Genomic DNA, 27,276 nt, shown 5'->3' with positions numbered 1-27,276 from the left:
ATTTAACAAAGACCTAGAAGAACTAAAGATGAAACAAGCAATGATGAACACCACAATAAATGAAATTAAAAATACTCTAGATGGGATCAATAGCAGAATAACTGAGGCAGAAGAACGGATAAGTGACCTGGAAGATAAAATAGTGGAAATAACTACTGCAGAGCAGAATAAAGAAAAAAGAATGAAAAGAACTGACAGTCTCAGAGACCTCTGGGAAAACATTAAACGCACCAACATTCGAATTATAGGGGTTCCAGAAGAAGAGAAAAAGAAAGGGACTGAGAAAATATTTGAAGAGATTATAGTTGAAAACTTCCCTAATATGGGAAAGGAAATAGTTAATCAAGTCCAGGAAGCACAGAGAGTACGATACAGGATAAATCCAAGGAGAAACACGCCAAAACACATATTAATCAAACTGTCAAAAATTAAATACAAAGAAAAAATATTAAAAGCAGCAAGGGAAAAACAACAAATAACACACAAGGGAATCCCCATAAGGTTAACAGCTGATCTTTCAGCAGAAACTCTACAAGCCAGAAGGGACTGGCAGGACATATTTAAAGTGATGAAGGAGAGAAACTTACAACCAAGATTCCTCTACCCAGCAAGGATCTCATTCTGATTTGATGGAGAAATTAAAACCTTTACAGACAAGCAAAAGCTGAGAGAGTTCAGCACCACCAAACCAGCTTTACAACAAATGCTAAAGGAACTTCTCTCGGCAAGAAACACAAGAGAAGGAAAAGACCTACAATAACAAACCCAAAACAATTAAGAAAATGGGAATAGGAATATACATATCGATAATTACCTTAAATGTAAATGGATTAAATGCTCCCACCAAAAGACACAGACTGGCTGAATGGATACAAAAACAAGACCCATATATATGCTGTCTACAAGAGACCCACTTCAGACCTAGGGACACATACAGACTGAAAGTGAGGGGGTGGAAAAAAATATTCCATGCAAATGGAAACCAAAAGAAAGCTGGAGTAGCAATTCTCATATCAGACAAAATGGACTTTAAAATAAAGACTATTACAAGAGACAAAGAAGGACAATACATAATGATCAAGGGATCGATGAAGAAGAAGATATAACAATTGTAAATATTTATGCACCCAACATAGGAGCACCTCAATACATACGGCAAATACTAGCAGCCATAAAAGAGGAAATCAACAGTAACACATTCATAGTAGGGGACTTTAACACCCCACTTTCACCAATGGACAGATCATCCAAAATGAAAATAAATAAGGAAACACAAGCTTTAAATGATGCATTAAACAAGATGGACTCAATTGATATTTATAGGACACTCCATCCAAAAACAATAGAATACACATTTTTCTCAAGTGCTCATGGAACATTCTCCAGGATAGATCATATCTTGGGTCACAAATCAAGCCTTGGTAAATTTAAGAACACTGAAATTCTATCAAGTATCTTTTCCGACCACAACGCTATGAGACTAGATATCAATTACAGGAAAAGATCTGTAAAAAATACAAACACATGGAGGCTAAACAATACACTACTTAATAACGAAGTGATCACTGAAGAAATCAAAGAGGAAATCAAGAAATACCTAGAAACAAATGACAATGGAGACACGACGACCCAAAACCTATGGGACGCAGCAAAAGCAGTTCTAAGAGGGAAGTTTATAGCAATACAATCCTACCTTAAGAAACAGGAAACATCTTGAATAAACAACCTAAGCTTGCACCTAAAGCAATTAGAGAAAGAAAAACAAAAAAACCCCAAAGTTAGCAGAAGGAAAGAAATCATAAAAATCAGATCAGAAATAAATGAAAAAGAAATGAAGGAAACGATAGCAAAGATCAATAAAACTAAAAGCTGGTTCTTTGAGAAGATAAACAAAATTGATAAACCATTAGCCAGACTCATCAAGAAAAAAAGGGAGAAAAGACTCAAATCAATAGAATTAGAAATGAAAAAGGAGAAATAACAACTGACACTGCAGAAATACAAAAGATCATGAGAGATTACTACAAGCAACTCTATGCCAATAAAATGGACAACCTGGAAGAAATGGACAAATTCTCAGAAATGCACAACCTGCCAAGACTGAATCAGGAAGAAATAGAAATAATGAACAGACCAATCAGAAGCACTGAAATTGAAACTGTGATTAAAAATCTTCCAACAGGGCTTCCCTGCTGGCGCAGTGGTTGAGAGTCTGCCTGCCGATGCAGGGGACATGGGTTCATGCCCCGGTCTGGGAAGATCCCACATGCCACGGAGCGGCTGAACCCGTGAGCCATGGCCGCTGAGCCTGTGCGTCCAGAGCCTGTGTTCTGCAACGGGAGAGGCCACAACAGTGAGAGGACCGCGTACCACAAAAAAAAAAAAAAAAAAAGTCTTCCAACGAACAAAAGCCCAGGACCAGATGGCTTCACAGGCGAATTCTATCAAACATTTAGAGAAGAGCTAACACCTATCCTTCTCAAACTCTTCCAAAATATAGCAGAGGGAGGAACACTCCTAAACTCATTCTACGAGGCCACCATCACACTGATACCAAAACCAGACAAGGATGTCACAAAGAAAGAAAACTACAGGCCAATATCACTGATGAACATACATGCAAAAATCCTCAACAAAATACTAGCAAACAGAATCTGACAGCACATTAAAAGGATCATATACCATGATCAAGTGGGGTTTATTCCAGGAATGCAAGGATTCTTCAATATATGCAAATCAATCAACGTGATACACCATATTAACAAATTGAAGGAGAAAAACCATATGATTATCTCAATAGATGCAAAGAAAGCTTTTGACAAAATTTAACACCCATTTATGATAAAAACCCTGCAGAAAGTAGGCACAGAGGGAACTTTCCTCCACATAATAAAGGCTATATATGACAAACCCACAGCCAACATCGTCCTCAATGGTGAAAAATTGAAAGCATTTCCACTAAGATCAGGAACAAGACAAGGTTGCCCACTCTCACCACTCTTATTTGACATAGTTTTGGATGTTTTAGCCACAGCAATCAGAGAAGAAAATTAAATAAAAGGAATCCAAATCGGAAAAGAAGAAATAAAGCTGTCACTGTTTGTAGATGGCATGATATACTATACATAGAGAATCCTAAAGATGCTACCAGAAAACTGCTAGAGCTAATCAATGAATTTGGTAAAGTAGCAGGATACAAAATTAATGCACAGAAATCTCTGGCATTCCTATACACTAATGATGAAAAATCTGAAAGTGAATCAAGGAAACACTCCCATTTACCATTGCAACAAAAAGAATAAAATATCTAGGAATAAACCTACCTAAGGAGACAAAAGACCTGTATGCAGAAAATTATAAGACACTGATGAAAGAATTTAAAGATGATACAAGTAGATGGGGAGATATACCATGTTCTTGGATTGGAAGAATAAACATTGTGAAAATGACTCTACTACCCAAAGCAATCTACAGATTCAGTGCAATCCCTATCAAACTACCACTGGCATTTTTCACAGAACTAGAACAAAAAATTTCACAATTTGTATGGAAACACAAAAGACCCCGAATAGCCGAAGCAATCTTGAGAACGAAAAATGGAGCTGGAGGAATCAGGCTCCCTGACTTCAGACTATACTACAAAGCTACAGTAATCAAGACAGTATGGTACTGGCACAAAAACAGAAAGATAGATCAATGGCATAAGATAGAAAGCCCAGAGATAAACCCACGCACATATGGTCACCTTATCTTTGATAAAGGAGGCAGGAATGTACAGTGGAGAAAGGACGGCCTCTTCAATAAGTGGTGCTGGGAAAACTGGACTGGTACATGTAAAAGTATGAGATTAGATCACTCCCTAACACCATACACAAAAATAAGCTCAAAATGGATTAAAGACGTAAATGTAAGGCCAGACAGTATAAAACTCTTAGAGGAAAACATAGGCAAAACACTCTATGACATAAATCACAGCAGAATCCTTTTTGACCCACCTCCTAAAGAAATGGAAATAAAAACAAAAATAAACAAATGGGACCTAATGAAACTTCAAAGCTTTTGCACAGCAAAGGAAACCATAAACAAGACCAAAAGACAACCCTCAGAATGGGAGAAAATATTTGCAAATGAAGCAACTGACAAAGGATTAATCTCCAAAATTTATAAGCAGCTCATGAAGCTCAATAACAAAAAACAAACAACCCAATCCACAAATGGGCAGAAGACCTAAATAGACATTTCTCCAAAGAAGATATACAGACTGCCAACAAACACATGAAAGAATGCTCAACGTCACTAATCATTAGAGAAATGCAAATCAAAACTACAATGAGATATCATCTCACACCAGTCAGAATGGCCATCATCAAAAAATCTAGAAACAATAAATGCTGGAGAGTGTGTGGAGAAAAGGGAATCCTCTTGCACTGTTGGTGGGAATGTAAATTGATACAGCCACTGTGGAGAACAGTATGGTGGCTCCTTAAAAAACTAAAAATAGAATACCATATGACCCAGCAATCCCACTACTGGGCATATACCCTGAGAAAACCATAATTCAAAAAGAGTCATGTACCAAAATGTTCATTGCAGCTCTATTTACAGTAGCCTGGAGATGGAAACAACCTAAGTGTCCATCATCGGATGAATGGATAAAGAAGATGTGGCACATATATACAATGAAATATTACTGAGCCATAAAAAGGAACGAAATTGAGCTATTTGTAATGAGGTGGATAGACCTAGAGTCTGTCATACAGAGTGAAGTAAGTCAGAAAGAGAGAGACAAATACCGTATGCTAACACATATATATGGAATTTAAGAAAAAAAAAGGTCATGAAGAACCTAGGGGTAAAACAGGAATAAAGACACAGACCTACTAGAGAATGGACTTGAGCATATGGGGAGGGGGAAGGATAAGGTGTGACAAAGCTAGAGAGAGTCATGGACATATATACACTACCAAACGTAAGGTACATAGCTAGTAGGAAGCAGCCGCATAGCACAGGGAGATCAGCTTGGTGCTTTGTGACCGCCTGGAGGGGAGGGATAGGGTGGGTGGGAGGGAGGGAGACACAAGAGGGAAGAGATATGGGAACATATGTATATATATAACTGATTCATTTTGTTGTAAAGCAGAAACTAACACAACATTGTAAAGCAATTATACTCCAATAAAGATGTTAGAAAAAAAAAAAAGAAGATGTGGCACATATATACAATGGAATATTACTCAGCCATAAAAAGAAACGAAATTGAGCTATTTGGAATGAGGTGGATGGACCTACAGTCTGTCATACAGAGTGAAGTAAGTCAGAAAGAGAAAGACAAATACCATATGCTAACACATATTTATGGAATTTAAGAAAAAAAAATGTTATGAAGAACCTAGGGGTAAGACAGGAATAAAGACACAGACCTACTAGAGAATGGACTTGAGGATATGGGGAGGAGGAAGGGTAACCTGTGACAAAGCGAGTGGCATGGATATATATACACTACCAAACGTAAGGTAGATTGCTAGTGGGAAGCAGCCGCATAGCACAGGGAGATCAGCTCGGTGCTTTGTGACCACCTAGAGGGGTGGGATAGGGAGGGTGGGAGGGAGACGCAAGAGGGAGGGGATATGGGAACATATGTATATGTATAACTGATTCACTTTCTTATAAAGCAGAAACTAACACACCTTTGTAAAGCAATTATAATCCAATAAAGATGTAAAAATAAAAAATAAAAAGTAAGGTAGAGAAAGTAGTTTGACAAAATAACAACCATAATGCAGTAATGGTTATTATTTATCTAAGCTTATCATGTGCCAGGCTCCATATTAAGCACTTTACATGCATAATTTAATTTGATCCTTGCAACAACTCAATAAAATAGAGACTATTCCAGTTAAAAAAAAAAAAGAAGCCAGAGCAAGAACCTGGCTAAGATGCTAATCATGTTGTATAGAATGTAGTTCTGAGTCTCTTCCCTTCTAGATACCACATCTGAGGCTGTCGATGCCCGTGGAGAGATAGGGCTTGATTGCCTAGAGCCACCATCAGCGCTTGCACTTCCTTTCACCCATCTGGTCCCTCTTATGGATGCAATGATGAAAGAGAGGTAGGAGTACAAAATAGGAAAATATACAGGCACACCCCCAATTCAACCCAGCACTATGAGGCAGCATCCTGGTGTGTAGTGGTTGAAACAATATGGAAAAAAGCAATAGTCCTTGTACGGTTTCACTATTTACTAGTCAGGCAGCAGATGATAAACTTTTTTTGAGTCTCATGTGCCTCATATGTAAAATGATGGGAATAATTATATCTGCTCTATAGGCCCCACATATTGGTGAGGCGCCTCAGGGTTTATCTGGTGAAAACAAGTCCTGATGAAAGGATATACTTGAGAGAATAAGCAACCTCTGAAAGAGAGAGAAAAAGTAGGTGATAGAAGATTAGGGAGGAGAGCAACCTTTGAATAAACCTATTACTGTGACAGTTGTGAAAGAAAGTGGCAATAACCTAATCGGGAAATATGATAAGCTTAAAAATTTCTAAGAGCTTGAAAAAATAAAATTGGTCACGGCATACACCCTGAAAGATATTTTGTGGAAATTCAGAACCTACTTGCTTCTAGATGGAACCAAATGTACTCCCAGCCACAAGCCAGGAGGGTAAAGAAAAAATCAAAAGTTACATGCAATTTTAGGTGGCAATGAATGACATTTCTCGCATGGTTTCCAAACTGGGACCTAATTTCCTCCCTATTTCTGAGTAGGAGGCAAAGGTGAAATTATACACCACCTCTCCCCTAACTTGCACCTGTTACTCTTTGTCTCTAGAACTTATACAGTTTTTCTTAGATTTTTGAGTCTTTACAATCTGCAAAGAAGAAATCAAAGAGGCTAATGACATCCACACCTTTTCAAAAAACATGCAGATAAGCGATTGCCTATAAATTTGACTCATAATTTTTTCACGATATCCAGACTCTTTTCTCCCCCAAGAAAGGGAGATTTTGTGACTTTAGTTCCTACACTAATCATAGAAAATATTTGCTGCTGAGAGGTTACCAGAAATTCTTGGGCTTTGTTTTCCAGAGAAACTTACAGTATAATACACAAAAAAGACTAATTCCACACCACCATAGGTCTTCACTCATTTAACCAGTGGCTCTGAAATGCAGACACAGTGCGGCATTTTTAGGATGATAAGGCAAGAGTGTGTCTATTCAGCCTGAAAATAAAGCAGCTTTATCTCAAAAATGAATGTCATCAGAGTCAAAGCATCCTAAGATCCTAATTAGAGTGATGGTTTAAATGAAAATACTGCAGAAGTTGTTGGTTAAAAGATCACTGCAGGGCTTCCCTGGTGGCGCAGTGGTTGAGAGTCCGCCTGCCAATGCAGGGGACACGGGTTCGTGCCCCGGTCCGGGAAGATCCCACATGCCACAGAGCGGCTGGGCCCGTGAGCCATGGCCGCTGAGCCTGCGCGTCCGGAGCCTGTGCTCCGCAACGGGAGAGACCACAACAGTGAGAGGCCCGCGTACCGGGGAAAAAAAGAAAAACTATAATGGAAAGGAATTTTAAAAAGCATGTAGATATACACATACATACATATATATATATATATACACACACACACACACACACACACACACTCACACATATGGATAACTGAATCACTTTGCTATGCACCTGAAACTAACACATTATAAATTAAACTATACTTCAGTTAAAAAGTACTAAATAAATAAATAAATGATAATCTCAGATTTTTACTTACTCACTTAAAACATGTGTTTCTTCCTGGGCTACATGGGCTACATCCCTTTCCTTTCACTCTTTTCTCTGTCTTCCTTTCTGCCTCAACCCTCTCCAGCAATTGCTCCAGCAATTCTTCCTTCTTTTTTCCCTGTACCATCAGTTTTGTCCCTGTCTACTGTGTCATTCCCATCAGCCTACAGTTACACTAATATTTCTCTAATTAAAAAAAAAAGTTCTTAAGTCTCTCTTAATCTAAATTTCTCAGTCCAGCTACCACTTCTCTCCTCACTTTTACACGGAAAACCCTTTTAAAAGTTGTCTAAACTCAGTGCCTCCAATTCCTCCCCTCCTCCCATTCACTCTTGAATCTACCACTGGAATCAAAAACTTCCATGTTGTAAAATCCAAAGTTCAAGTCTCAGCCTCATCTTACTCGACCCACAGGCAGCCTTGCACACCGTTGATCACTTCCTCTTCCTCCTTAAACTACTTCCTTTACTTGGCTTCCAGGACACACTGCTAATTTTTCCCTCACTACACTAGCTGTTCTTTCTCGGTCTCTTTTGCTGATTCTTCCTCAACTCCCTGAGGTCTATAAAGCCCGTGTGCCCCAGGATTCAATCCTTAGACCGCCTCTCTTCTCTATTTACATGCACTCTCTAGGTGATCTCATTCCATCTCATGACTTTAAAAATACGATAAGCTGATGACTCTTAAATTTACATCCCAAGTGAGACTTCTCCCCTGAACCCAGGCCAACATATCCAACTAGATATAGACATTTCCACCTGAGCATTTAAAAGGTATCTCAAATGTTATCATGTCCAAAAGTGTGGATTCCCAAATCGAGATCTTCCTGCAGTTCTGGCCATCATATTTAATGGCAACTCCATGCTACCAGGTCCTCAGGCTAAAAACCTTGATGTCATCTTTGACTTTGCTTTTTCTCACCCACCTGTGTCTGATCCATCAGCCAAAATCCTGATAGTTTTTCATTCAAAATATATCCAGAACCCAATCTCTTCTCCCCCACTCTAGTTCCATCCATTACCTATGTGGGCTAGTCTCCCTGCTTCCATATGTGTCCCACTGCATCTAATTATTAACATAGCAACCTAAGTGATCCTTTTAAACCATGTCTAGTCTAATCATGTCACTCCTCTTCTCAGAACCCTATGATGGCTTCCCATCTCACTCCTTCCTATGGCCTTCAAACCCTGTGGGAGGTGGCTCTCTACTCTGCTGACATCATATCCTACTACAATCCCCCCTTCATTTCTTCCTCCCACCCAGCCATTCTTCCATCCTTGTTATTTCTCCAACATGCTAGCTGTTCTCCCACATCAAGGCCAATGTCCTTGTTACTCCCTCTGTCTGAAATCCTCTTGCCCCAGATCTCCCCATAGCTAGTTTCTGCATGCCCATCAGGTCTTTACTCAAAGTCACCTTCTCGGTGAGGTTCTCCCTGGCCACTCCATCTATAATTCCAACCCTGCCTCCTCACATGTCCTTTCCCTTTCCATGCTTTGTTTTTTCTCCCTAGCACTAAACACTGTCAAATATATTACATATTTTACTTATTAATCTTTTTATTGTCTCACTGGAATATAATCTCCATGTGGGCAGGGGGTTTTGCCTATTTGGTGCACTACTATACCCTAAGCTCCTAGTACAAATCCTGACATAAAAGTATTCACCAAATATGTGTTGAATAAATGAATATATAATTTATTCCTGCATCATGAAGGAGAACCACTGAGTAGAAATTATCACACACAAACCGGAAAAAGTCACCATCCTCTCTGACGCCATATTCCTAGGAACTCTCCTGTATATAAGTACACTCAGCTCAGATATAACCTTGACTCCATGTGTCCACAGCCTTCAAGTCAAGAACCTTAGCCAAGGAGCTCTGTGCCATCTTCTGGAAGTTTCCACCACCCTCAAACCCCAGCCATATCACTTTGTGTTAGGGTCACTACTTTTCCCAACTCCTCACTGATGCTGTATACAAGCCCACCCAAGTCTCTTAAAAATCAGTGTTAAAATTATAAGAAGACTTTTTTAAATTAATAGGACAACAAAGTTGCAGAACAACTACAATCAAGGCATGTTTGAGGCCAAGAGAATTAATTCTGTACTTCTCCATCTGGGAATTCTTCTATTAAAACAAACTGAATTTGTTTGGAACAGAAGATCTCCTCTGGACTTCCCTGGTGGCGCAGTGGTTAAGTATCTGCCTGCCAAGGCAGGGGACATGAGTTCGAGCCCTGGTCTGGAAAGATCCCACATGCCTCGGAGCAACTAAGCCTCTGCGCCACAACTACTGAGCCTGTGCTCTAGAGCCCGCAAGCCACAACTATGAAGCCCACACACCAGAGTCCGTGCTCTGCAACCAGAGAAGCCACTGAAATGAGAAGCCCGCGCATCGCAACAAAGAGTAGCCCCCGCTTGCCGCAACTAGAGAAAGCCCGCGCACAGCAACGAAGACCCAACGCCGCCAAAACTTAATTAATTTATTATTTTCTTTTTTTTTTTTTTAAAGAAAATCTCCTGGAGTATATGTTTAGCATGTTAAAGTCTTTATCATAGGACTCATCACCTTGAGAGAGTCCACTTCTCTCTTCTAAATAATAAGGCTCTCAGTACAGGGATATCACTGTTGTTCCTAAATGCACTTCACTACCTGGAGACGATCTATCTTCTGTGAAGAAGCCATTATAGTCTCTGATGCATCTCCCCTTTTAGCAACTTATTGATCTACAAGCACCCAGCCAGCCACCACACCACTACGGATATGTGTAATAAAAGCTGATACAGGCGTGCTGCTGGCACAGGAGCACAAAAGTCCTTTTCTGAAATGTTAACAATTCTGCTGACCCAAAAAGATGAAATGCCACCTTCCAGTTTGAAGTAAACTGCTGGGTTCCTACAGGTTTTAAAACAAGCATATATGACAAAGAGACAGTTTTCTAGGGTAAGGGCTACCCTCCATTTTATAGGACCCACATTACTGCATAGATCACTAACAATTTTTATAATTATTTTTTACAATTAACCCAGCTCTTCAAAACACAAGTTTAGTGTTTAGTTGGGAGGCCTACCCAATGGTTACTACTGAATGTACAATCTAAGTTTTGGACTATAGCACTTTATGCAACTTAGGCAGAAGGCGCTGGAAATCATTTTTCTAGGTTAAACCCAGCATAGACTTAACTAATATAAATCCAGGAGATACAGTGGTCATAGAAGATGTTTCCTTGATATGAATCATTTATTCAACCTAGTTTAGAGAACCAAGCAATGTAGCTGAGTGTACATTTATCTGCTGAAAACAAAAGAATTACTCTACTAATCCGAATGACAGCCATGGCTCTGCCCTTAGTAAATCACATGGCTAAAGAAGAGGTCCTTAAAACCTTCCCCATGAGATTATCAGCCTGAACAATAGTCACTGTCATTCCGGAATAGAATCCACTTCCCAGTGACACCCTGAGAGTGAACTGAACTGGGACTCGGTGGTCTTCATAAGCCAAGGTGTACTGGTCGGTCATGATGTCTTTCTGGCCCCAGACCCTCTGTGGGGATGGATGTTTCCTGGGAGCAATGTTGCTCACCAGCCACAATGGGGCCAGATGCATCAGAGACCTGGAAATAGATACTGGCCGTGTCTTCCCAGCATCGCTGACCCACCCCAGCTGGAAGTTATGAAAAGCGAACTGAGGTATGAACCAGAAGGGAGGCACTCACAAAAGCACATCCTCTGTCTTGTGGCCATTATCTGACCAAAATCTCTACTAGAAGAGATTTGAGAAAGCTGCCCTAGATAAACAGTTGAGAGGGGGGCTTCACTGAGACAGCCTGAAGACATGCCTGGTGATAAACACTGCGAAACTTGAGGGAATGGTCACATATGCCTGACCCAGAGGTAAATTTGGCAATTCTAATATCCATGATGGGGACAAGAAATGGAGCTAGGCTTCTCTTTATCCAATACACTACGGGTGGGAGGACCTGCCTAAGGAAAGCATGCTGAGAAGAGAAAGCAGGTACGATCATAATGAAGAGGTCTAGTCCAGGAAAAATGGAACAGTCCCCACTTGAAATTCTCCTCTTGTGAATCAGAGATATGAACACTTGAAGCGAATACAAACCTTAACAAAGAAAATAAATTGAAGTTGATTGTGTGCATTACAGAACAACTCACAGCAGGTTTCCTTTTAACAGTGAGTTTCCCTAGTCCAATGAAATTATGGCTCTTCGCTAAATGAGGTTTCCAGGTCGACTGCATTAACTGAAATAAACCTTCATTCATTCAACAGCTATGTATTAAATACCTATTGTGGCCCATGCATTATGCAAAACACTGCAGATAAAAAATGAATAATAAACAGGTCAAAAATAGTCTTTGAAAGGAGGGAAACATATGGGGAAGCAAAATGTCACTGGTGCTAGGAGGGGAAAGATGTCTAGTGTGTGACAGAGGGCTAAGGGGGAAGAAGGCAATTCTCCCTGGGAGATGGAGGTGACAGAACCCCAGACGAGACTAGGAGGAGGGGCTGAAGGCTGACGCCTAAAGCATGAGAAGGTGTTGGCCAGGCTGGCTTGGGGGTGGCCGTGAGCAGGGACAGGGACCTTCAGGAGAAGGAAGAAGCTTCATAAACAAAGGCACCAAACAGCTTAGCCTGCTTGGGGACCCAGGAGTCCTTCATCTCTCTATCTCTCTATCTCTCTATGGAGAGAAGTAGACAAAAGGATGAGATGGGCAGGCTGGGGGGTGGGGAGGGGAGAATGTTGCCAGACCTGTGAAGCCTTATGTGCCAAGGTGAATGAAGATTATGGACCTTATTGTGACAGACAGGCTGCGAGGAGCCACTGAAGGGTTTTGAGCAAAGAGATAACATGATTAGATTTACATTTTTTAAAAAATCACTCTATATAGAAAAGCATTTACGGGAGATGAGATTAGAGTACAGAGAAACCAAATAGAGAATGCTACAAGAATACAGGTGAGGAGGACCTCACCTCAGCAGCGATACCCGAATAGCATGGGGAGATGAATGTATCAGCAGGAAAAGTGGCTTGTTCACTGCTTGGATGAGGAGGGCAAGAATGAAGAGATCCCTAAGGATGACTCTCAAGTTTCCGGTTTGGGCAAGGAGAGAGGAAGTGATATCATTCCCCCAGATGAAGGAAAATGAAAGAGGAATGACTCTGGGGGAAAAAGAGAAAATAGGTTCTTCTGGACACATGGAACCTCCACGTGGAGATATCCAACAGGCGAGATGTTTGGGTGGAAGGTCTGAGTGAGAGATTCCCAGTGCAACAGGTTGTGAACATCAAGGGCTGAAATTGGCCCGGGGCATGAGTGAGATGGCTCAAGGAGAGGGCAAAGGGTGAGAAGAAAAAGTGGTACCCTGGAGAACACTCACACGGGCTGAGAAAGAAGAGCCAATGACTGAGAGGGGGTAAGAACCAAGACAGAAGCAGACCAAGAGAGAACGGTGTCCTCAAAGCCAGGGGAGGTGAAGTTTTCACAGGGAAGGAGTAGTCCCAGCTTGGGGGTCGGGGAGGAAACCCATTGGCAGAGGCCTCAAAGTGCACTGAAGGTGAAGGTGAAGAAGACAAGAGACCCAGGCAAGGAGGAGAGGCCACACCTGAAAAGAAAAAGGGCCAAGCAAGATGATCTTCTGTTTCGCTTGTGTTAACCCATTCCGGGAGGAGGGAGAGAGAGGGAGAGGCTGGAAACACAGAGCCCAGCCCTTCCCAAAGTCGTTCATTTAAGGGTGGGCAGGAAGAGCATCCCAGCGGAGCATAATGAATAAAGCAGCTTATCCACCTGGGACCTGGCGATGCAGGCCTGCCCAGAGCTACACGTGGGCATCTCTTTAGCCCTGTGGTTACTAAAACGTGATCGTTATTCAGCTTCAACACCCCTGAAACCCCCTAGGACTTTCATGATCCCTAGTAACTTCAGGCCCAGCTTTGGTGTTTTAAAAGCGTTATCAGGTGAAAATGGAACCCTTGCTGTAATTCCGATGGGACTTTCCTGTTCCAGCTGGAACTTGTATGGCATGGGAACATACCATTACCATAACAGACGGGCTCCTGGCTGAAGTCATCCCCACAATTTTAAGACTACAATTCTGATTCCTTCTTAGAAGTCCTTAGCTTTTCCTTTCCTAGTTTATGCTGAGTTCCTCCCTTAGGGCTCACACGCCTTTCCAGGTGTTCGTGCTCAGTCTCTGGTTTGTCCCGCTCTCTCTGCCTCCGTGCCTTAGCTATTAACGTTCAATGTCTGATCAAGTTCATTGGAGGGGTGGCTTTGGTTTAACTTTCTGGCCCTTAGAACTCTTGGTTTTTCTCCACAAGCTGCAGGAAATCTACAAAGCAGGGAGTGACATGTACACTAGTCTCTATCTCACAAATAAGTCATTTTAAAGCCCTGATTTCCTCTTCTTACATTACATCAGAAGGGAGTAAAACATGATTTTATCCTTTCTAAACCCTTCCCCGGGAGCTACTTTCGGTGAAAATTGTTGGTTAAAGGTTACCTGATTCTCCTCTTTGCTACTGCTACTTACAAAAGTCAGTCACAGATTGCCTCAAAGCAAAGTTTTCCAAGAATTTTCTTTAAAGGACCTTCCTCCTGAACGCTGAATAGTAGTCTGAATAAAATGTTAACTTCTTTTTTGTCAGAACGGCAACAACTTTCCAAATAGCTTCAGTGTGCATGAATGTGTGTGTCCCAGTTTCTTCAGATCTTTTCTGCTTTTCAAGAAATAAAATATCACAGATGAAAGCACCGCCCCAATTCCATTTCTTTTCTTGCCCTGAGAAAGATAAACACCATCCTTCATTTTGTGTTTATCAGTCACATGCATATGTTTATAAACACAAGGCAAATAAACAATATCTAATGTTATCTGATCTGTTTTTGAGCTTCATATAAAGAGCACCATACTCTTCATTTCAATCTGCACCCTGCTCTTTTCACTCAAATTTTATCCATTTGGAAATATGTACATCTAGTATATTTATTTTAAATACACAGTGGTAGTTTCCACTGTATGAACATACCATGCCTATTACCCATTCTCCTATTAATGAATACAAGTTTTTTCCTTTTTTTTACTTATTTATTTTATTATTATAAGACAGTGATGCCACGGAGAGTCTTGGATGTGTTCCATGGACTCATGAGTATATAGCCAGGGGTAGAAGCGCCAGGCGACAAGGCACGTGTGTCTTCAGACTCACAGGATAGTGTCCGATGCTGTATTAGTTAGCATACAGCAGCGTATGAGCCCAGAGCTTCTTCAAGGCAAAAATCACCCTATCCCATCCAGGTGTGCAAAATACTCCAGAGCCTTGGGGAATAAGAGTTGTGTCTGCCTAAATAGAATTGCTCTTACAAAGATGAAAAGAAACTGAGGGCAAAACTGAGTGAGAGATTGCTCTAGAGCAAATAAAGTGTCCAACAGAGTGAGCTTCAGGATATAGAACAGCAGGGCATTTTCAAACGTAGGAAATGATATAAATTTATGAAGATGACCTAATATAAAGTAAATTGCCTTTTCTTGGCAAACTACTTGGACACCAAAAAAAAAAAAAATCAATTGAAATAATTCAGATACTGAACTCTCCCATAAAAGCAGCAAATCTGTCAAACTTCTCTGAATGCCCACAGCAGCCTCCCCTTAAAATAAACATCACCTGTAGAAGATTCCTAGTGACTCCTGGAATGGGCCTCTAAATATCATCTCTGTGTGTACAAATTTGCAAAAAAAATAAACTTTTTTCATCCTTAAATCCCCTGTTCATTGCCTGACCTATATTTATACTTGCTGGTATTTTTAAATATTGCTGAACAGAATATCTCTGATATGATTTCTTAAAATCTGGTAGCAACAGCTGCCTCTTCGGAGAAGCACTGGGAGTCTAGGGGACAAAGGTGGGCGGAAAGCAGACGGGACAAGTTACTACTTTGTCATTATTAATTAATCATTTTTAAATGAGGCTAAGACTTCACCTTATCAACCCACAGTCAACCTCTCTAAGTACATGTTAGGACTAGATGTCCCCTTTTCTGCAAAGCTTCCTCTAACTCCTCCAAAACTCAAGAATCACTCAAGCCCCCAACACATAAATCTCTCAAAGAACCAAACTTGGATCTCCAAAATAAACAAACAGCTCATGCAGCTCTATGTCAAAAAAACAAGCCAATCAAAAAATGGGCAGAAGATCTAAATATACAGTTCTCCAAAGAAGACATACAGATGGCCAAAAAGCACATGAAAAGATGCTCAACACCACTAATTATCAGAGAAATTCAAATCAAAACTACAATGAGGTATCACCTCACGCTGGTCAGAATGGCCATCATCAAAAAGTCTACAGACAATAAATGCTGGAGAGGGTGTGGAGAAAAGGGAACCCTCCTACATTCCAACAGGTGGGAATGTAAATTGGTACAGCCACTATGGAGAACAGTATGGAGGTCCCTTAAAAAACTAAAAATAGAACTACCATATGACCCAGCAATCCCACTACTGGGCATATACCCTGAGACAACCATAGTTCAAAAAGAGTCATGTGCCACAGTGTTCATTGCAGCACGATTTACAATTGCCAAGACATGGAAGCAACCTAAATGTCCATCAACAGAGGAAAGGATAAAGAAGATGTGGTACATATATACAATGGACTATTACTCAGCCATAAAAAGGAATGAAACTGGGTCATTTGTAGAGACGTGGATGGACTTAGAGATTATCATACTAAATGAAGTAAGTCAGACAGAGAAAGACAAATATCACAGGGCATCACTCATATGTGTCATCTAATTTTTTAAAAAAAAGATACAGATGAACTTATTTACAAAACAGAAGCAGACTTATCAATATCGAAAACAAACTTCTGGTTACCAAAGGGGAGACGCAGTGGGGGAGGGATAAATCAGGAGCTTGAGATGAACTCATGCACACTACTATTGCATAGGATAGATGACCAATGGGGATGTATCGTATAGCGCAGGGAACTCTACTCAATATTCTGTGATAACCTATAGGAGAAAAGAATCTAAAAAAGAATGAGTATATGTTTATGTATAACTGAATCACTTTGCTGTACACCTGAAACTAACACAACGTTTTAAATCAACTATACTCCAATCAAATTAAAATATTAAAAAAAAAAACTTGGGGTTTGTATTTGTTTCTCTTCTTGTATACTACCTTTTTTGGTCTCTCTGAGGACAGCAGCTATGTATTTCACTCAGGATCCTCTACCCCAAGTAACGTGCCTGAAATAGTTGGTACTCAATAGACATCTTTAGAATAAACACAGTGAAGTGTTCTTTACCATACAATGGTTTTAAAATAACCCGAGGAATGTATTCATTACTTTTACTTGTTTTACATACTGGTGCTCTTGAAAAGTTTTGTTTAGGAAAAAGATACAATCCTTGAAGGTGTTTCAGGGTAAGCCCTATGAGAACAGGGATTATGTCTGTTTTATTAACTTCTGTGTCCCAAGCATATCTGAGCTAGTGCCTGGCACACAGTAGGTGCTAAAAAAATGTATTGACTAAATGAAGATCCTCAGTTTTGAAGCATTCTACATACCAGGAATCCAGTTCCTCTCTCTATTAAGTTTTTTAATTCTTTTAATTCACTTATTTATTTATTTTAATTGTGTTAAAACATACATAATATAAACTTTATCATTTTAAGCATTTTTAAGAGTATGGCTCTGTGGCATTAAGTATATCCACACTGTTGTGCTACCAACACCACCTTCCTCCATTAACTTTTCAGATTTTTAACCCCAATCTGCAACATGGCATTTCAAATCATTAGAGAGAGAAATAGTTCATTCTTATTACAAGGTCCTACATTAGTATGAAATTAGCTGCTTTGTTTTCCACCTCTTCCTTTTACAAACTAGCAGCCCGCCATGATCCCTTCAGAAGCATCTGTCTCTGTCTCTCAATTTGCTCTCTTTCTCTCCCTTTCCTCTCCCTGATTTCCCATCCCTCTCTTTCACCTTCTCTCAGCCATTCACCCTTTATTTACTCTCTATCACATAAACTTAACTTTCTCATCAAATGTGAAAGGGTTTGATGTGTTTACAATCCAAACCCACTCTTTTTTTTTTGGTGGTACGCGGGCCTCTCACTGCTGTGGCCTCTCCCTTTGCGGAGCACAGGCTCCAGACATGCAGGCTCAGCAGCCATGGCTCACAGGCCCAGCCGCTCTGCAGCACGTGGGATCTTCCCGGACCGGGGCACGAACCCAGGTCCCCTGCATCGGCAGGCGGACTCTCAACCACTGCGCCACCAGGAAAGCCCCCAAACCCACTCTTACACATGAGGAAACAAAAGTCCTTTAAAAGAATGTATGCATTCTCTCAAAAACAGCAGACATCCAATCAAGATGTTAGAATAAACGTTCTGTCCACTCATCTATCAAGTCACGCACTCCCTTCTCTCTCTGTGTATTTTTTGGGGTAAGTAGTTATAAAAGTATCTGCATCTGAATGAACATTTGTGACTCTACTGTCTAATGTCTAGATGCATACCTGCGTGCATGCATGTGTGTGTGTGAAGGGTCAAACTAACCCAGAGTGTGTTTAGGATTCTGCCCGAAGGCCTAAGATCACCTACAAATAGCAAAGAAGGAGAAAATATATATATATTTTTTTTAGGAGAAAATATTTTTAACTGACAATCCAAAGTGGAATGTACAGAATCGATCCTCTAATTGATCCTTACCTACCCTACAGTAAAGGAACAAATAAACTCACCTTCTGCAACAGAAACAAGACCCTTGACTTTGTTGGTTCAATAAGATGAGCTCACCCTTGAGTTCCCTGACCAGCTGATTCCTGATCCAGTTGATACAGACGTGACCTCCTGCAGAAGAGCCTGATTCACCCACACGTGACAATGAACTTGGGAAACAGTGAGCTGGAGCGTAAGCTCCCTCAGGACAAGAACCACATGATGACTCTTTGTTCTCCTCCAACACACATATAACACATATGCACGGGGATGCACACCTTATACAGAGACCGTGGGCTTTGTGTATGTCTGCCTGTGAGCAGGTAAAGTCTCTGGATATTATGAAACCAAAACTAATAGAACTATTTAATTTTTGGCTTACTTGTCCACCTTCCCCTTTCTGCTTCCCAAGGGCAAAGACACTTCATAGCATCCACTACTGCACATTATATTATATATTGATTAGTTCATTCGATATTATTTTTATTCCATCTGTATTTATTTATTGTTTGTCTCTCCCCCCATGGAATGTAAGCTTCTCCACAATACCCAGCCTCCAGGCCATCAATAAATATTTGTGGAATGAATGTGTACGTCCTTCATGTCTATAACCTCAGCACCTACCACAGTGAACAAAACAAACACTCAAAAAAAAAAAATACTCAAAATCACAGAACAAAAGGTGGACAAGCTTCTGTCCGGGGGTCTCAAGGCAAAGTGAGATGCTTTGCTTTGAAATGACCTTCCTCTCAGTGCTAAGCTGGAGTCCTCCAGCAGGTCTCACCTTTGTGGATTCTAAAATTACTTCCTATTTTGTTATATCTTTGAAATAGCAAGTTTATTTCTTATTGAAGTTGATTTACAAAGTTATAGTTGATTTACAAAGTTGTGTTAGTTTCAGGTGTACAGCAAAGGGACCCTATTTCTTTTTTAGTTTGGGGAATCAGTATACCAGCTTCTTCTCCCCCCACCCCTGCCCTGACAGACTCTACGGTGACAGTAGAGTGGGGTGCGTGAGTCTCCAAACCAGGAGCCAGAATTCAAATCCTGACAACTTCATTTCCTTATCATGAGCTGTGGCAAGTTAATGAAGCTTTGTGTGTCTCAGTTTCCTCAACTGTAGAATAGAGATAAATAATAATACTACCCACTTCAGAGCAGTATTATGAAGAATAAGTTAGGTAATATATGTAAAGCTTTTAGCAGAGTACCTGGCACCAAGTCTGATTACTATTAATCTTCCCACCCAGTCAACTTTGCAAGTTACTTTAATGGAGTCGGGGAGGGAAAGGAGAGAAGAGAATTCTGTGAGTCAAACATGGAAAATTAGCGGCTTCGCTGGTGGCACGGTGGTTAAGAATCCGCCTGCCAATGCAGCGGACACGGGTTCCAGCCCTGGTCCGGGAAGATCCAACATGCCACGGAGCAACTAGGCCCATGCGCCACAACTACTGAAGCCCGCACGCCTGGAGCCTGTGAGCCACAGCTACTGAGCCCGCACGCCACGACGGGTGAGGCCACCGTATTGAGAGGCCTGCGCACCGCAGCGAGGAGTGGCCCCCCGCTCGCCACAACTAGAGAAAAGCCCGCGCACATCAATGAAGACCCAACGCGGCCAAAAATAAATAAATTAATTAATTAGTTAATTAATTAAATTTATTTAAAAAGAAAAACATGGAAAATTAATAAAACATAGATTTAGCACAACTGACCATGAACTAAAACCTTCTGTGAAACATTCAAGTAGCAAAGTTTCTTCAGGTGTAGAATAATACTCTTAAATTTAAGCCCAAGTTACCATGTTCAATTATCCCTCATCTGAAATAAAGTATGCGCTTGCTCTTAGAGGCTATAGGCTCCATGTCGCCCTGTCCCATAGAACTTTCTGTGGTGATGGAAACATTCTCTAATCTGCACTGTCTGAAATGATGGCTACTAGATACATACAGCTACTGAGCATCTGTAATGTGACCAATGTGACTAAAGAAGTGATTTTTTTTTTTTTTTTTTTTTTTTTTGAGGTACGCGGGCCTCTCACTGTTGTGGCTTCTCCCATTGCGGAGCACAGGCTCCGGACGCGCAGGCTCAGCGGCCATGGCTCACGGGCCCAGCCGCTCTGCGGCATGTGGGATCTTCCCGGACCGGGGCACGAACCCCTGTCCCCTGCATCGGCAGGTGGACTCTCAACCACTGCACCACCAGGGAAGCCCAGAAGTGATTTTTAAATTTTATTTAATTTTGGTTATTTTAAGTTAAGTAGCCGCGTGTGGCTAGCAGCCATCCTATGGGCCGCACTGCTACAGGGGATCTGAGCTCACAAGCTCCTTGACTTGGCCCTCGCCTGCTCTCCAGCTGTTGGTCTGCTCCTCTCCCTCGCCCCAGAAATCAACACTCACAAGGCCAAACTGCTGGTTCACACCTCCATGGCTGTGCATATGCTGGCCTCTTTGCCTGAAATGCCCTTCTTCCCCATCCACCTCCAAACTTTATGAAAATCTTGTTCAAATTTCATTTCCTCAGGGCAGCTCTCCCTAACTCCTTCCCGCCTGACCTCATCCCACTGCCGACACAGTCCAGCATCACGTCCTCTGTTTCTCTGCATCTGTTTCTGTTGCTCTCAGTGTCTTGTACTTGTCACTTATTCTATGTGACACTAACAGACTATGGGAATTCTAAGGACCAGGTCTTATTCTCTCTTCGTTCTAGTGATATGTGCCCATCCCATAATACCTATGCAGTAAATATTTGCTGAGTAACATTATTAATTTGTGAATACGTGCAATGTTCCATTAAAATATACTTCAGAACATTGACCATCACTCCATGATTATGAAAACCATTTAGGTCAAATGCTATTATAAGGCTTATTTTCAAATAATAAAAAAGTTCTTAGCGTCTCAGTTGAAGGTCTGCTGATTTCAAGCCATATCAATATAAGATTTCAGTACTAACCAAAGAATATACATGTTCCCGGGAACAGAATCCTACCTGTAGCTGGTCCTCCTAAGGTTCTGGAAGTCTCTTGGATTTCAGAAGCTGATCCCGCCATTGATCTGTCCCCAGTGCAGTGACTTACTAGGGAGACACAGATGAGGTTGAAAAGCAGGAAGACAAGAGGACATGAGTATGGACACAGATGGGAATTCAAGAGTGACTGATCCTTGCTGCACCCTCTACCCAAATCCTACCCTCGAGAAGGAAATAATTAAAATCTTATCTAATGTGAAAAATAATGATTGTGCGTGATATGTGTTTTTTCAATGACACGTGTTATCCAAAACTACGGTGTTACCTCTATTCCTTAGCAAAGCTTTTGCTCAAGAAATCCTCCTTGTTAAATTATGTAGCCTCTGTTGCAATATTAACCTGCCCTGAGAGCTACACTGGTTCATTTCCTATCACAGTTTTCTGACTAATCCTTTATTTGGATTCCCATACAGTGTTCCTACAATTAGAATAAGCTCTTGATGGATAAGTTTCTGTGAACCTAATTTGTATATTTCCCAAGTACCAAGCAGATGTATTTTACAAATGATTATCTTTCCTGCCCTCCAGGAACTTATTGTTCAGTAAGACAAACAAATAAATACGCAGTGATCAGAAATGCCTTTTTGTGGGTACAGTCATGTCAGCAGGGCAAGAAACAGATTCCAGAAAGAACATGAATCCCAAGGACTTTATCTTCAAATCAGATATGGATTTGTTTTGTTTTCTTATTAATTATGTGGTTTTATTGTAAAATGCAAAAACAGCACTTTCTAATGTAATGAACATTGATTTAACAAATGACTGAGTTCTTTAGGGCTATATGATCATTTAGATAAATCTCTAATTTTCCCATAATACTGACAGATTTTAAGCAGTCTTTTCTCTGATTTCCCTTTCCCCCTGCCCAACACATATCTCCAGAATTTTAATCGAAGATGTTTCCAAAAAAGACAAAGGCGTAAGATAGCTTTTGAGGCTGCTAATGAATACCATGAGAGAAATATCTTTCCCTAAGGTGTCCTAAAAGTAAATATAGGGATATCAATTTATTTTTTAACTTCCTTCTAAAATCTGTACTTCTAGGAGGAACATTAAGTCTAGAGGTTACATTCTATGTGCCATTGGAATTGCTTGTGAATTCTCCTAATATAAGATGCACTTATTTCCAAAACGTGTCCATCACTACTTAGAAAAAGCAGATCTGGCTTTGAAAGATTATGTTTTGAGATTAAAAATGAAGATAGTGCCCTTAAGTCTCTCAAGATTTGTAAGGCTGGCATGCCATCTATCTCAATAATAACTAACAAGAATGTCAAATGGACAGAAACAGCCATGGTAAGCAAGGGCTTGCAGCTGACAGTGATTGCTTTATTTTGGGTGATGGGGAACAGTGTTTGCATTAGTTCAAGAGAAATACAGTGCCCTCCCAACTCTAGGTATCAGTGTATTCAATCCCCCTGCTGGTCCATTTTCTGTTGCTTCAATTAAAAATCAGTCGATACAAAGTCAAAATGTTGTACATCCTTCCCCTACCCCTTTCCCTGTCACTGTGTTTCCAGCTTCACCGGAAGAACATGTCACTATGGTAACCAATCCCTCTGGTGCACAGACCAAGTCAACCTTTCTAGTCGGATCGCCAAGCAGAGCAACATGGAATCAAAGCTCTCAATGGAACCACCAGAAGCCACGAATTCCATCCCCCTTTTTCTAAGTGGGGTTAACCAGTACCAGACAGAAGGATACCAGTCTTGTTCCAGGAGATGTTCAAGAAAGGAAATTCAAGAATGTCCTTCAGCAAGTCCTACCAGTGTTTGTCAGTCATTATTAACATGAATTCTTCCTCACATGTCAGCTAACTTCCTACCACTGCAATTTTAATAAAAGCAGAAAATGACGGATAAAACAACATTTTCTGAATCTGAGAATTTGAAAACTGCTACGAAGTCACCCATTGTCAAAAACTCTTCCGCTTCCTCTTGTTTTCCCACTTCTAAATCCAAACCCAAGTTGTTCTCTTCTGCAATTCTCCAATATCCTGTACAGCTTGACAAAGTTGTAGAGCTCCAAGCAGGACACCCTGCTCTAATAAGAGTCTAACCATGAAGCAGATGTGATATTTCTAATAGTAATACATTCTTAACTAAATCAGCTAAAATCCCTCGTCATTCTACAGAAGCTGTAAAACAAACATTAAGATGGATTCTCTTTCTGGACCTACCCCACCTAAATCTAAATCCATACGCACTGTTTGCCTTTCTTAAACAACTGACTTTTTTTTCAAATTAACAATTGTTTTCTGATCCATGTCAACAGTTTTATAAATCAAAGAATATCAGTTCTCACATATAAGATTTTAAAACAGGAGAAACCTTGCATTATATTTACTGAGACATTAAGAAACTGCTTGGTATCTTGGCCACAGAGACTTTGCAGCTAACAGCATTGTTTTCACTTTGGTATCACCACTTAATAGATGAAGAAAATGAAGGGAGGTGCGGGGAACGAGACATATAGAATTGCACCACATCTTCCAGGGTGCAGCTACCATCAATGCATATTCCCTTCTTCAGAGCAACATTAGTATACATCGAAACAACATCTCAGTAGGCTAACGGAACAGGAGAGTCCCCAAAGTATAAATCATGCAAGATTTACAAACTGCATCAGATGAAGAGACTTTTAAAAATTTATGTGATCATATTAAAGTATCAAATAAATTTTTATCATTAGCAAATGCAGTTTGTTTTCTGTTTTGGTATACTTTGGGTATTTTGTATACAAATCTTCTGAAAATAGTATTTTTTTGTCTTAAGTACCCACTTTGGTGCTGCTGGAAGAACTACTTCTTGTGTGCTTATTAGATCTTGTTCATATTCAATGTGCATAAGACACTTTTGTCAACCACTTTCTCAAAATGAGAAATCAAGAATTGTGGCATGATGCTACAGGTCAACGGGCTTTTGGGGTGAAACAGGGCAGGGGCTGTGATTTATTAATGTTTATATGACCAATGCCTGCAGTATGCCCGGTAGAGCATAGCACTTAAACGCTTCCGGCATGAATAAGGCCTTCTCTGTGAGATGTTTTCCCAAATTTCCCTTGATGAATCAGTTCAACAACATCTAAAACAAAGATTAAAACTAGGAGTGTGTCTACACCGACAAATCACTCTTAAAGGGCTTCCTCTACTAAAAGCAGAACATTATAGACTCCCTTGCTTTTCAGAGACTACTGAAGCCATTTCCCTGTGTAAAAACCCTGGACCGTGAGATTCTACTGGAATCCCATCAGACAAAACGCAAGGCAAGAGGCCGGGTAGGGAGAGGTAAGCCTCCATTACCAGCTACTCGGCGGCAAGATCTGGCCACTGCAAGCCTCAGCCGAGCCTGGATAACCTGACCTCCTGGAACCAGGAGGCCTGCGAGACTGCGGCCGCTCAAGGGAGGAGAGGGCGGCCCGGCCCAGAGGCGCCGGTCTCTCCGCAGCGCCACGCGTCGCGGCGAGCGCTTACCTTTCCGAATCAGGGCCGCGATCTCCGCGTCGAAGCCCTGTCGGTGGCACTTCCTCCAGAGGCCAGTGTTGGTGGAGTTGTACTGCCGGCTGCACTCGTCGGCGGGGCTCATGGCGAAGAGCTGCCGGCGATTCCGGGCCCGGAGGAGTGTGCCCTCCCAGCGGTCCAGGCGCGAGCGGCTGGCCCGGAGTGGCAAGTTGTTGTTATTGTTGTAAATGAAACCAGGGTCGACCCGGCGCGTGTTGAAGGCCTTGCACCTGTCCCTGTGCTTCCTGGCGTCCGTCTCGTACCAGTGGTCTGAGCAGACGGCCACGGCCAGCATGCCCAGGGCGCAGAGCGCTAGCGACAGGCCCGTGTAGAGCAGGAACCTTCCGGCAGCCATGCCTCCGCTTCGCGGCTACACCGTGGGCATGACCCGCCGCAGCCTCGCCTTCCCTCCGCGCGCCCGGAACACAGCTGCGGGCGGGCGGGCTGCCGAGCCAAGGAGGGGGAGGGGGCGGGAGAGGGGGTCGCGCAGCGGCGCCCCCTCGGCCCCCGGCTGCCGGTGCGCAGCCCAGGGACTGCGGGAACGCGGGCGGGCAGCCTAAAAAGTTCTCATCCGGAGAGGCTCCGGCAAGCCTCTGCGCATCCTGCGGAGCAGGTGCAGCCTCAGGCGGCGGCGAGCCAGACACGGCCGCCTCCCGCCCCCTCCCGGCTCGGCAGGAAGCGACTGCTCCGAACCCGCCGCGGCCGCACTCAGCCGGGCTTCGGGCGACGCTGCCCTCGGGCCGGAAACCAAACACCGAGTGCCCTCGGCTGCGGCGGGGCTCCTTGGGCTTTCTTTGTGTAGGGGGGCGATGGGACCCACTCGCTTGGCTTTCTTGGGAGGGGGATGGGGTGGGAGAGTGTCTATCAGGAGGAGCCGCTAGACGACTGGATGAACTGCAACACCCGCGATGCGGCCGCCCCGCGAAGGAAACCTCCAGATGCCAGGGCTGCCTGCCCTGGGTCCCGCCTGGGTCTCCCTCTCAGCCACTCTCCCCCTTCCGGTCTGCGAGAGAAGAAATGTTCTTCCTCTCTGGGTCGGGTCTTTTAAAAATCTCTGTCCTCTGGCCACCAGCAGGTCCTTTGCTTCTTCTGGCCAGCGCGCTGCGCTCAGAGGCGGGCTCGCAGTCGGCGCACGGTCTCGGCCGACCTTTCCCCGCGAGCTCCCGGGTCGTCTAACTCTTGCTTCGCCATTCAGGCGGCCCCTCGGGCCGACGGTGCGGTCACCCGGACGGCGTTACCGGACGAGCCTTGGCCGAGGGTTTGCGGCGGCAGCTCGCGGGCGCGAGAGGCGGGCTGCGCCGGGGAGGGCGCACCCGGCAGGGCGCACCACGCGGGGCTCGCGGAGCTCGGCGCAGGGCGCCTTCAACACCATGGACAGGTCGCGCGATGGCTGCTCCCCGCCAGCCAAGCAGCCAGCCCCCGGGGCGTCATGCCGCCCTCCCCAGTGCCGTCTTCTTCCTGGAGTGTCCACCCTGCCACCTTCAGACCCGCCTCTCCCGCGGCGCCTCCGCCTCACTTCATCTGGCTCCCGGGTAGCCCCGGGAACGTGCTGCCCGGGAGCTGCTGGTACCCAGAAAAACAACTGCCCCGGCCCTTCAACACAATCCGCCCCCTTCTCCTTACACCTGAGCCCCGGCACTCTAGCACCCCGTCTGCGCTGCCCAACTGGGGTCAGCCGCTCTCAGATTGCAGCATTTTCTTCGCAGCCCACCCAGGAGCTGAGGTGCCGGCTCGCTCGGCAGCGTGCAGAGAATCGCATCCCAGCCTCGGCGTTCCACGATCAGGCTCCCGGCGAGGTGGTCGCCGAGGTGAATGGGGCGAGGGTGGGGGAGGGAGGCTGGGTCGCTCAGCTTCCCCTCCCGGCCTCCTCCTCTAGCCGCGGCGGCTCCGGGGCCTTGCGGTCTCGGCCGGTGCCGGGGAGCGAGAGCCCAGGCTGCGCCCGGGAGGCTCGGGAAATAGCATCGCCCGATTGCGGGCGCTGTAGGAAGCCGCTGCTGTGCTCGCTCGGGCGCCGGGCGCTGCAGCCTTGGCTAAAACCCACAGACGAGAACACGGAGCGCGCAGCCAAAAGCTAGTGATGTCATCCGTGCAACGTGAGCCTCATCTCTTATTTTTCTAGCATTCTTAAAGATAAAGTGCACCATTTCCCAGGCAAAATGTCTAAGCCTTATTCTTTGACCAGGCAAGTCAATGGTGTCTAGAGAGGTTTG

At 43.0% G+C, this 27,276-nt stretch overlaps 1 protein-coding gene across 3 annotated transcripts in view; it reads right to left on the bottom strand.

Moving 5' to 3' along the window:
• Positions 1-26,728, bottom strand: part of TMEM178B (transmembrane protein 178B) — a 372,296-nt gene extending 345,568 nt beyond the window's left edge. For 2 of the 3 annotated variants that reach the window (XR_013829753.1, XM_079931482.1), the window contains exons 1-2: positions 25,040-26,728; positions 21,529-21,615 (exon numbers count right to left, since the gene is read on the bottom strand). Coding sequence is in view for 2 of the 3 variants with exons in the window: in XM_079931482.1 (XP_079787608.1) it covers positions 21,529-21,615; positions 25,040-25,421 (469 nt within the window). In the remaining variant the exon portion in view is untranslated. The remainder of the gene's footprint in view (positions 1-21,528; positions 21,616-25,039) is intronic. The other variant, XM_079931483.1, reaches the window with a different exon arrangement.
• Between the last annotated feature and the right edge of the window lie 548 nt (positions 26,729-27,276).

Source organism: Stenella coeruleoalba (assembly GCF_951394435.1).
Source record: "Stenella coeruleoalba genome assembly, chromosome: 9".
NCBI lineage: Eukaryota > Metazoa > Chordata > Mammalia > Artiodactyla > Delphinidae > Stenella > Stenella coeruleoalba.
This window is presented reverse-complemented; position numbering and strand designations above follow the sequence as displayed.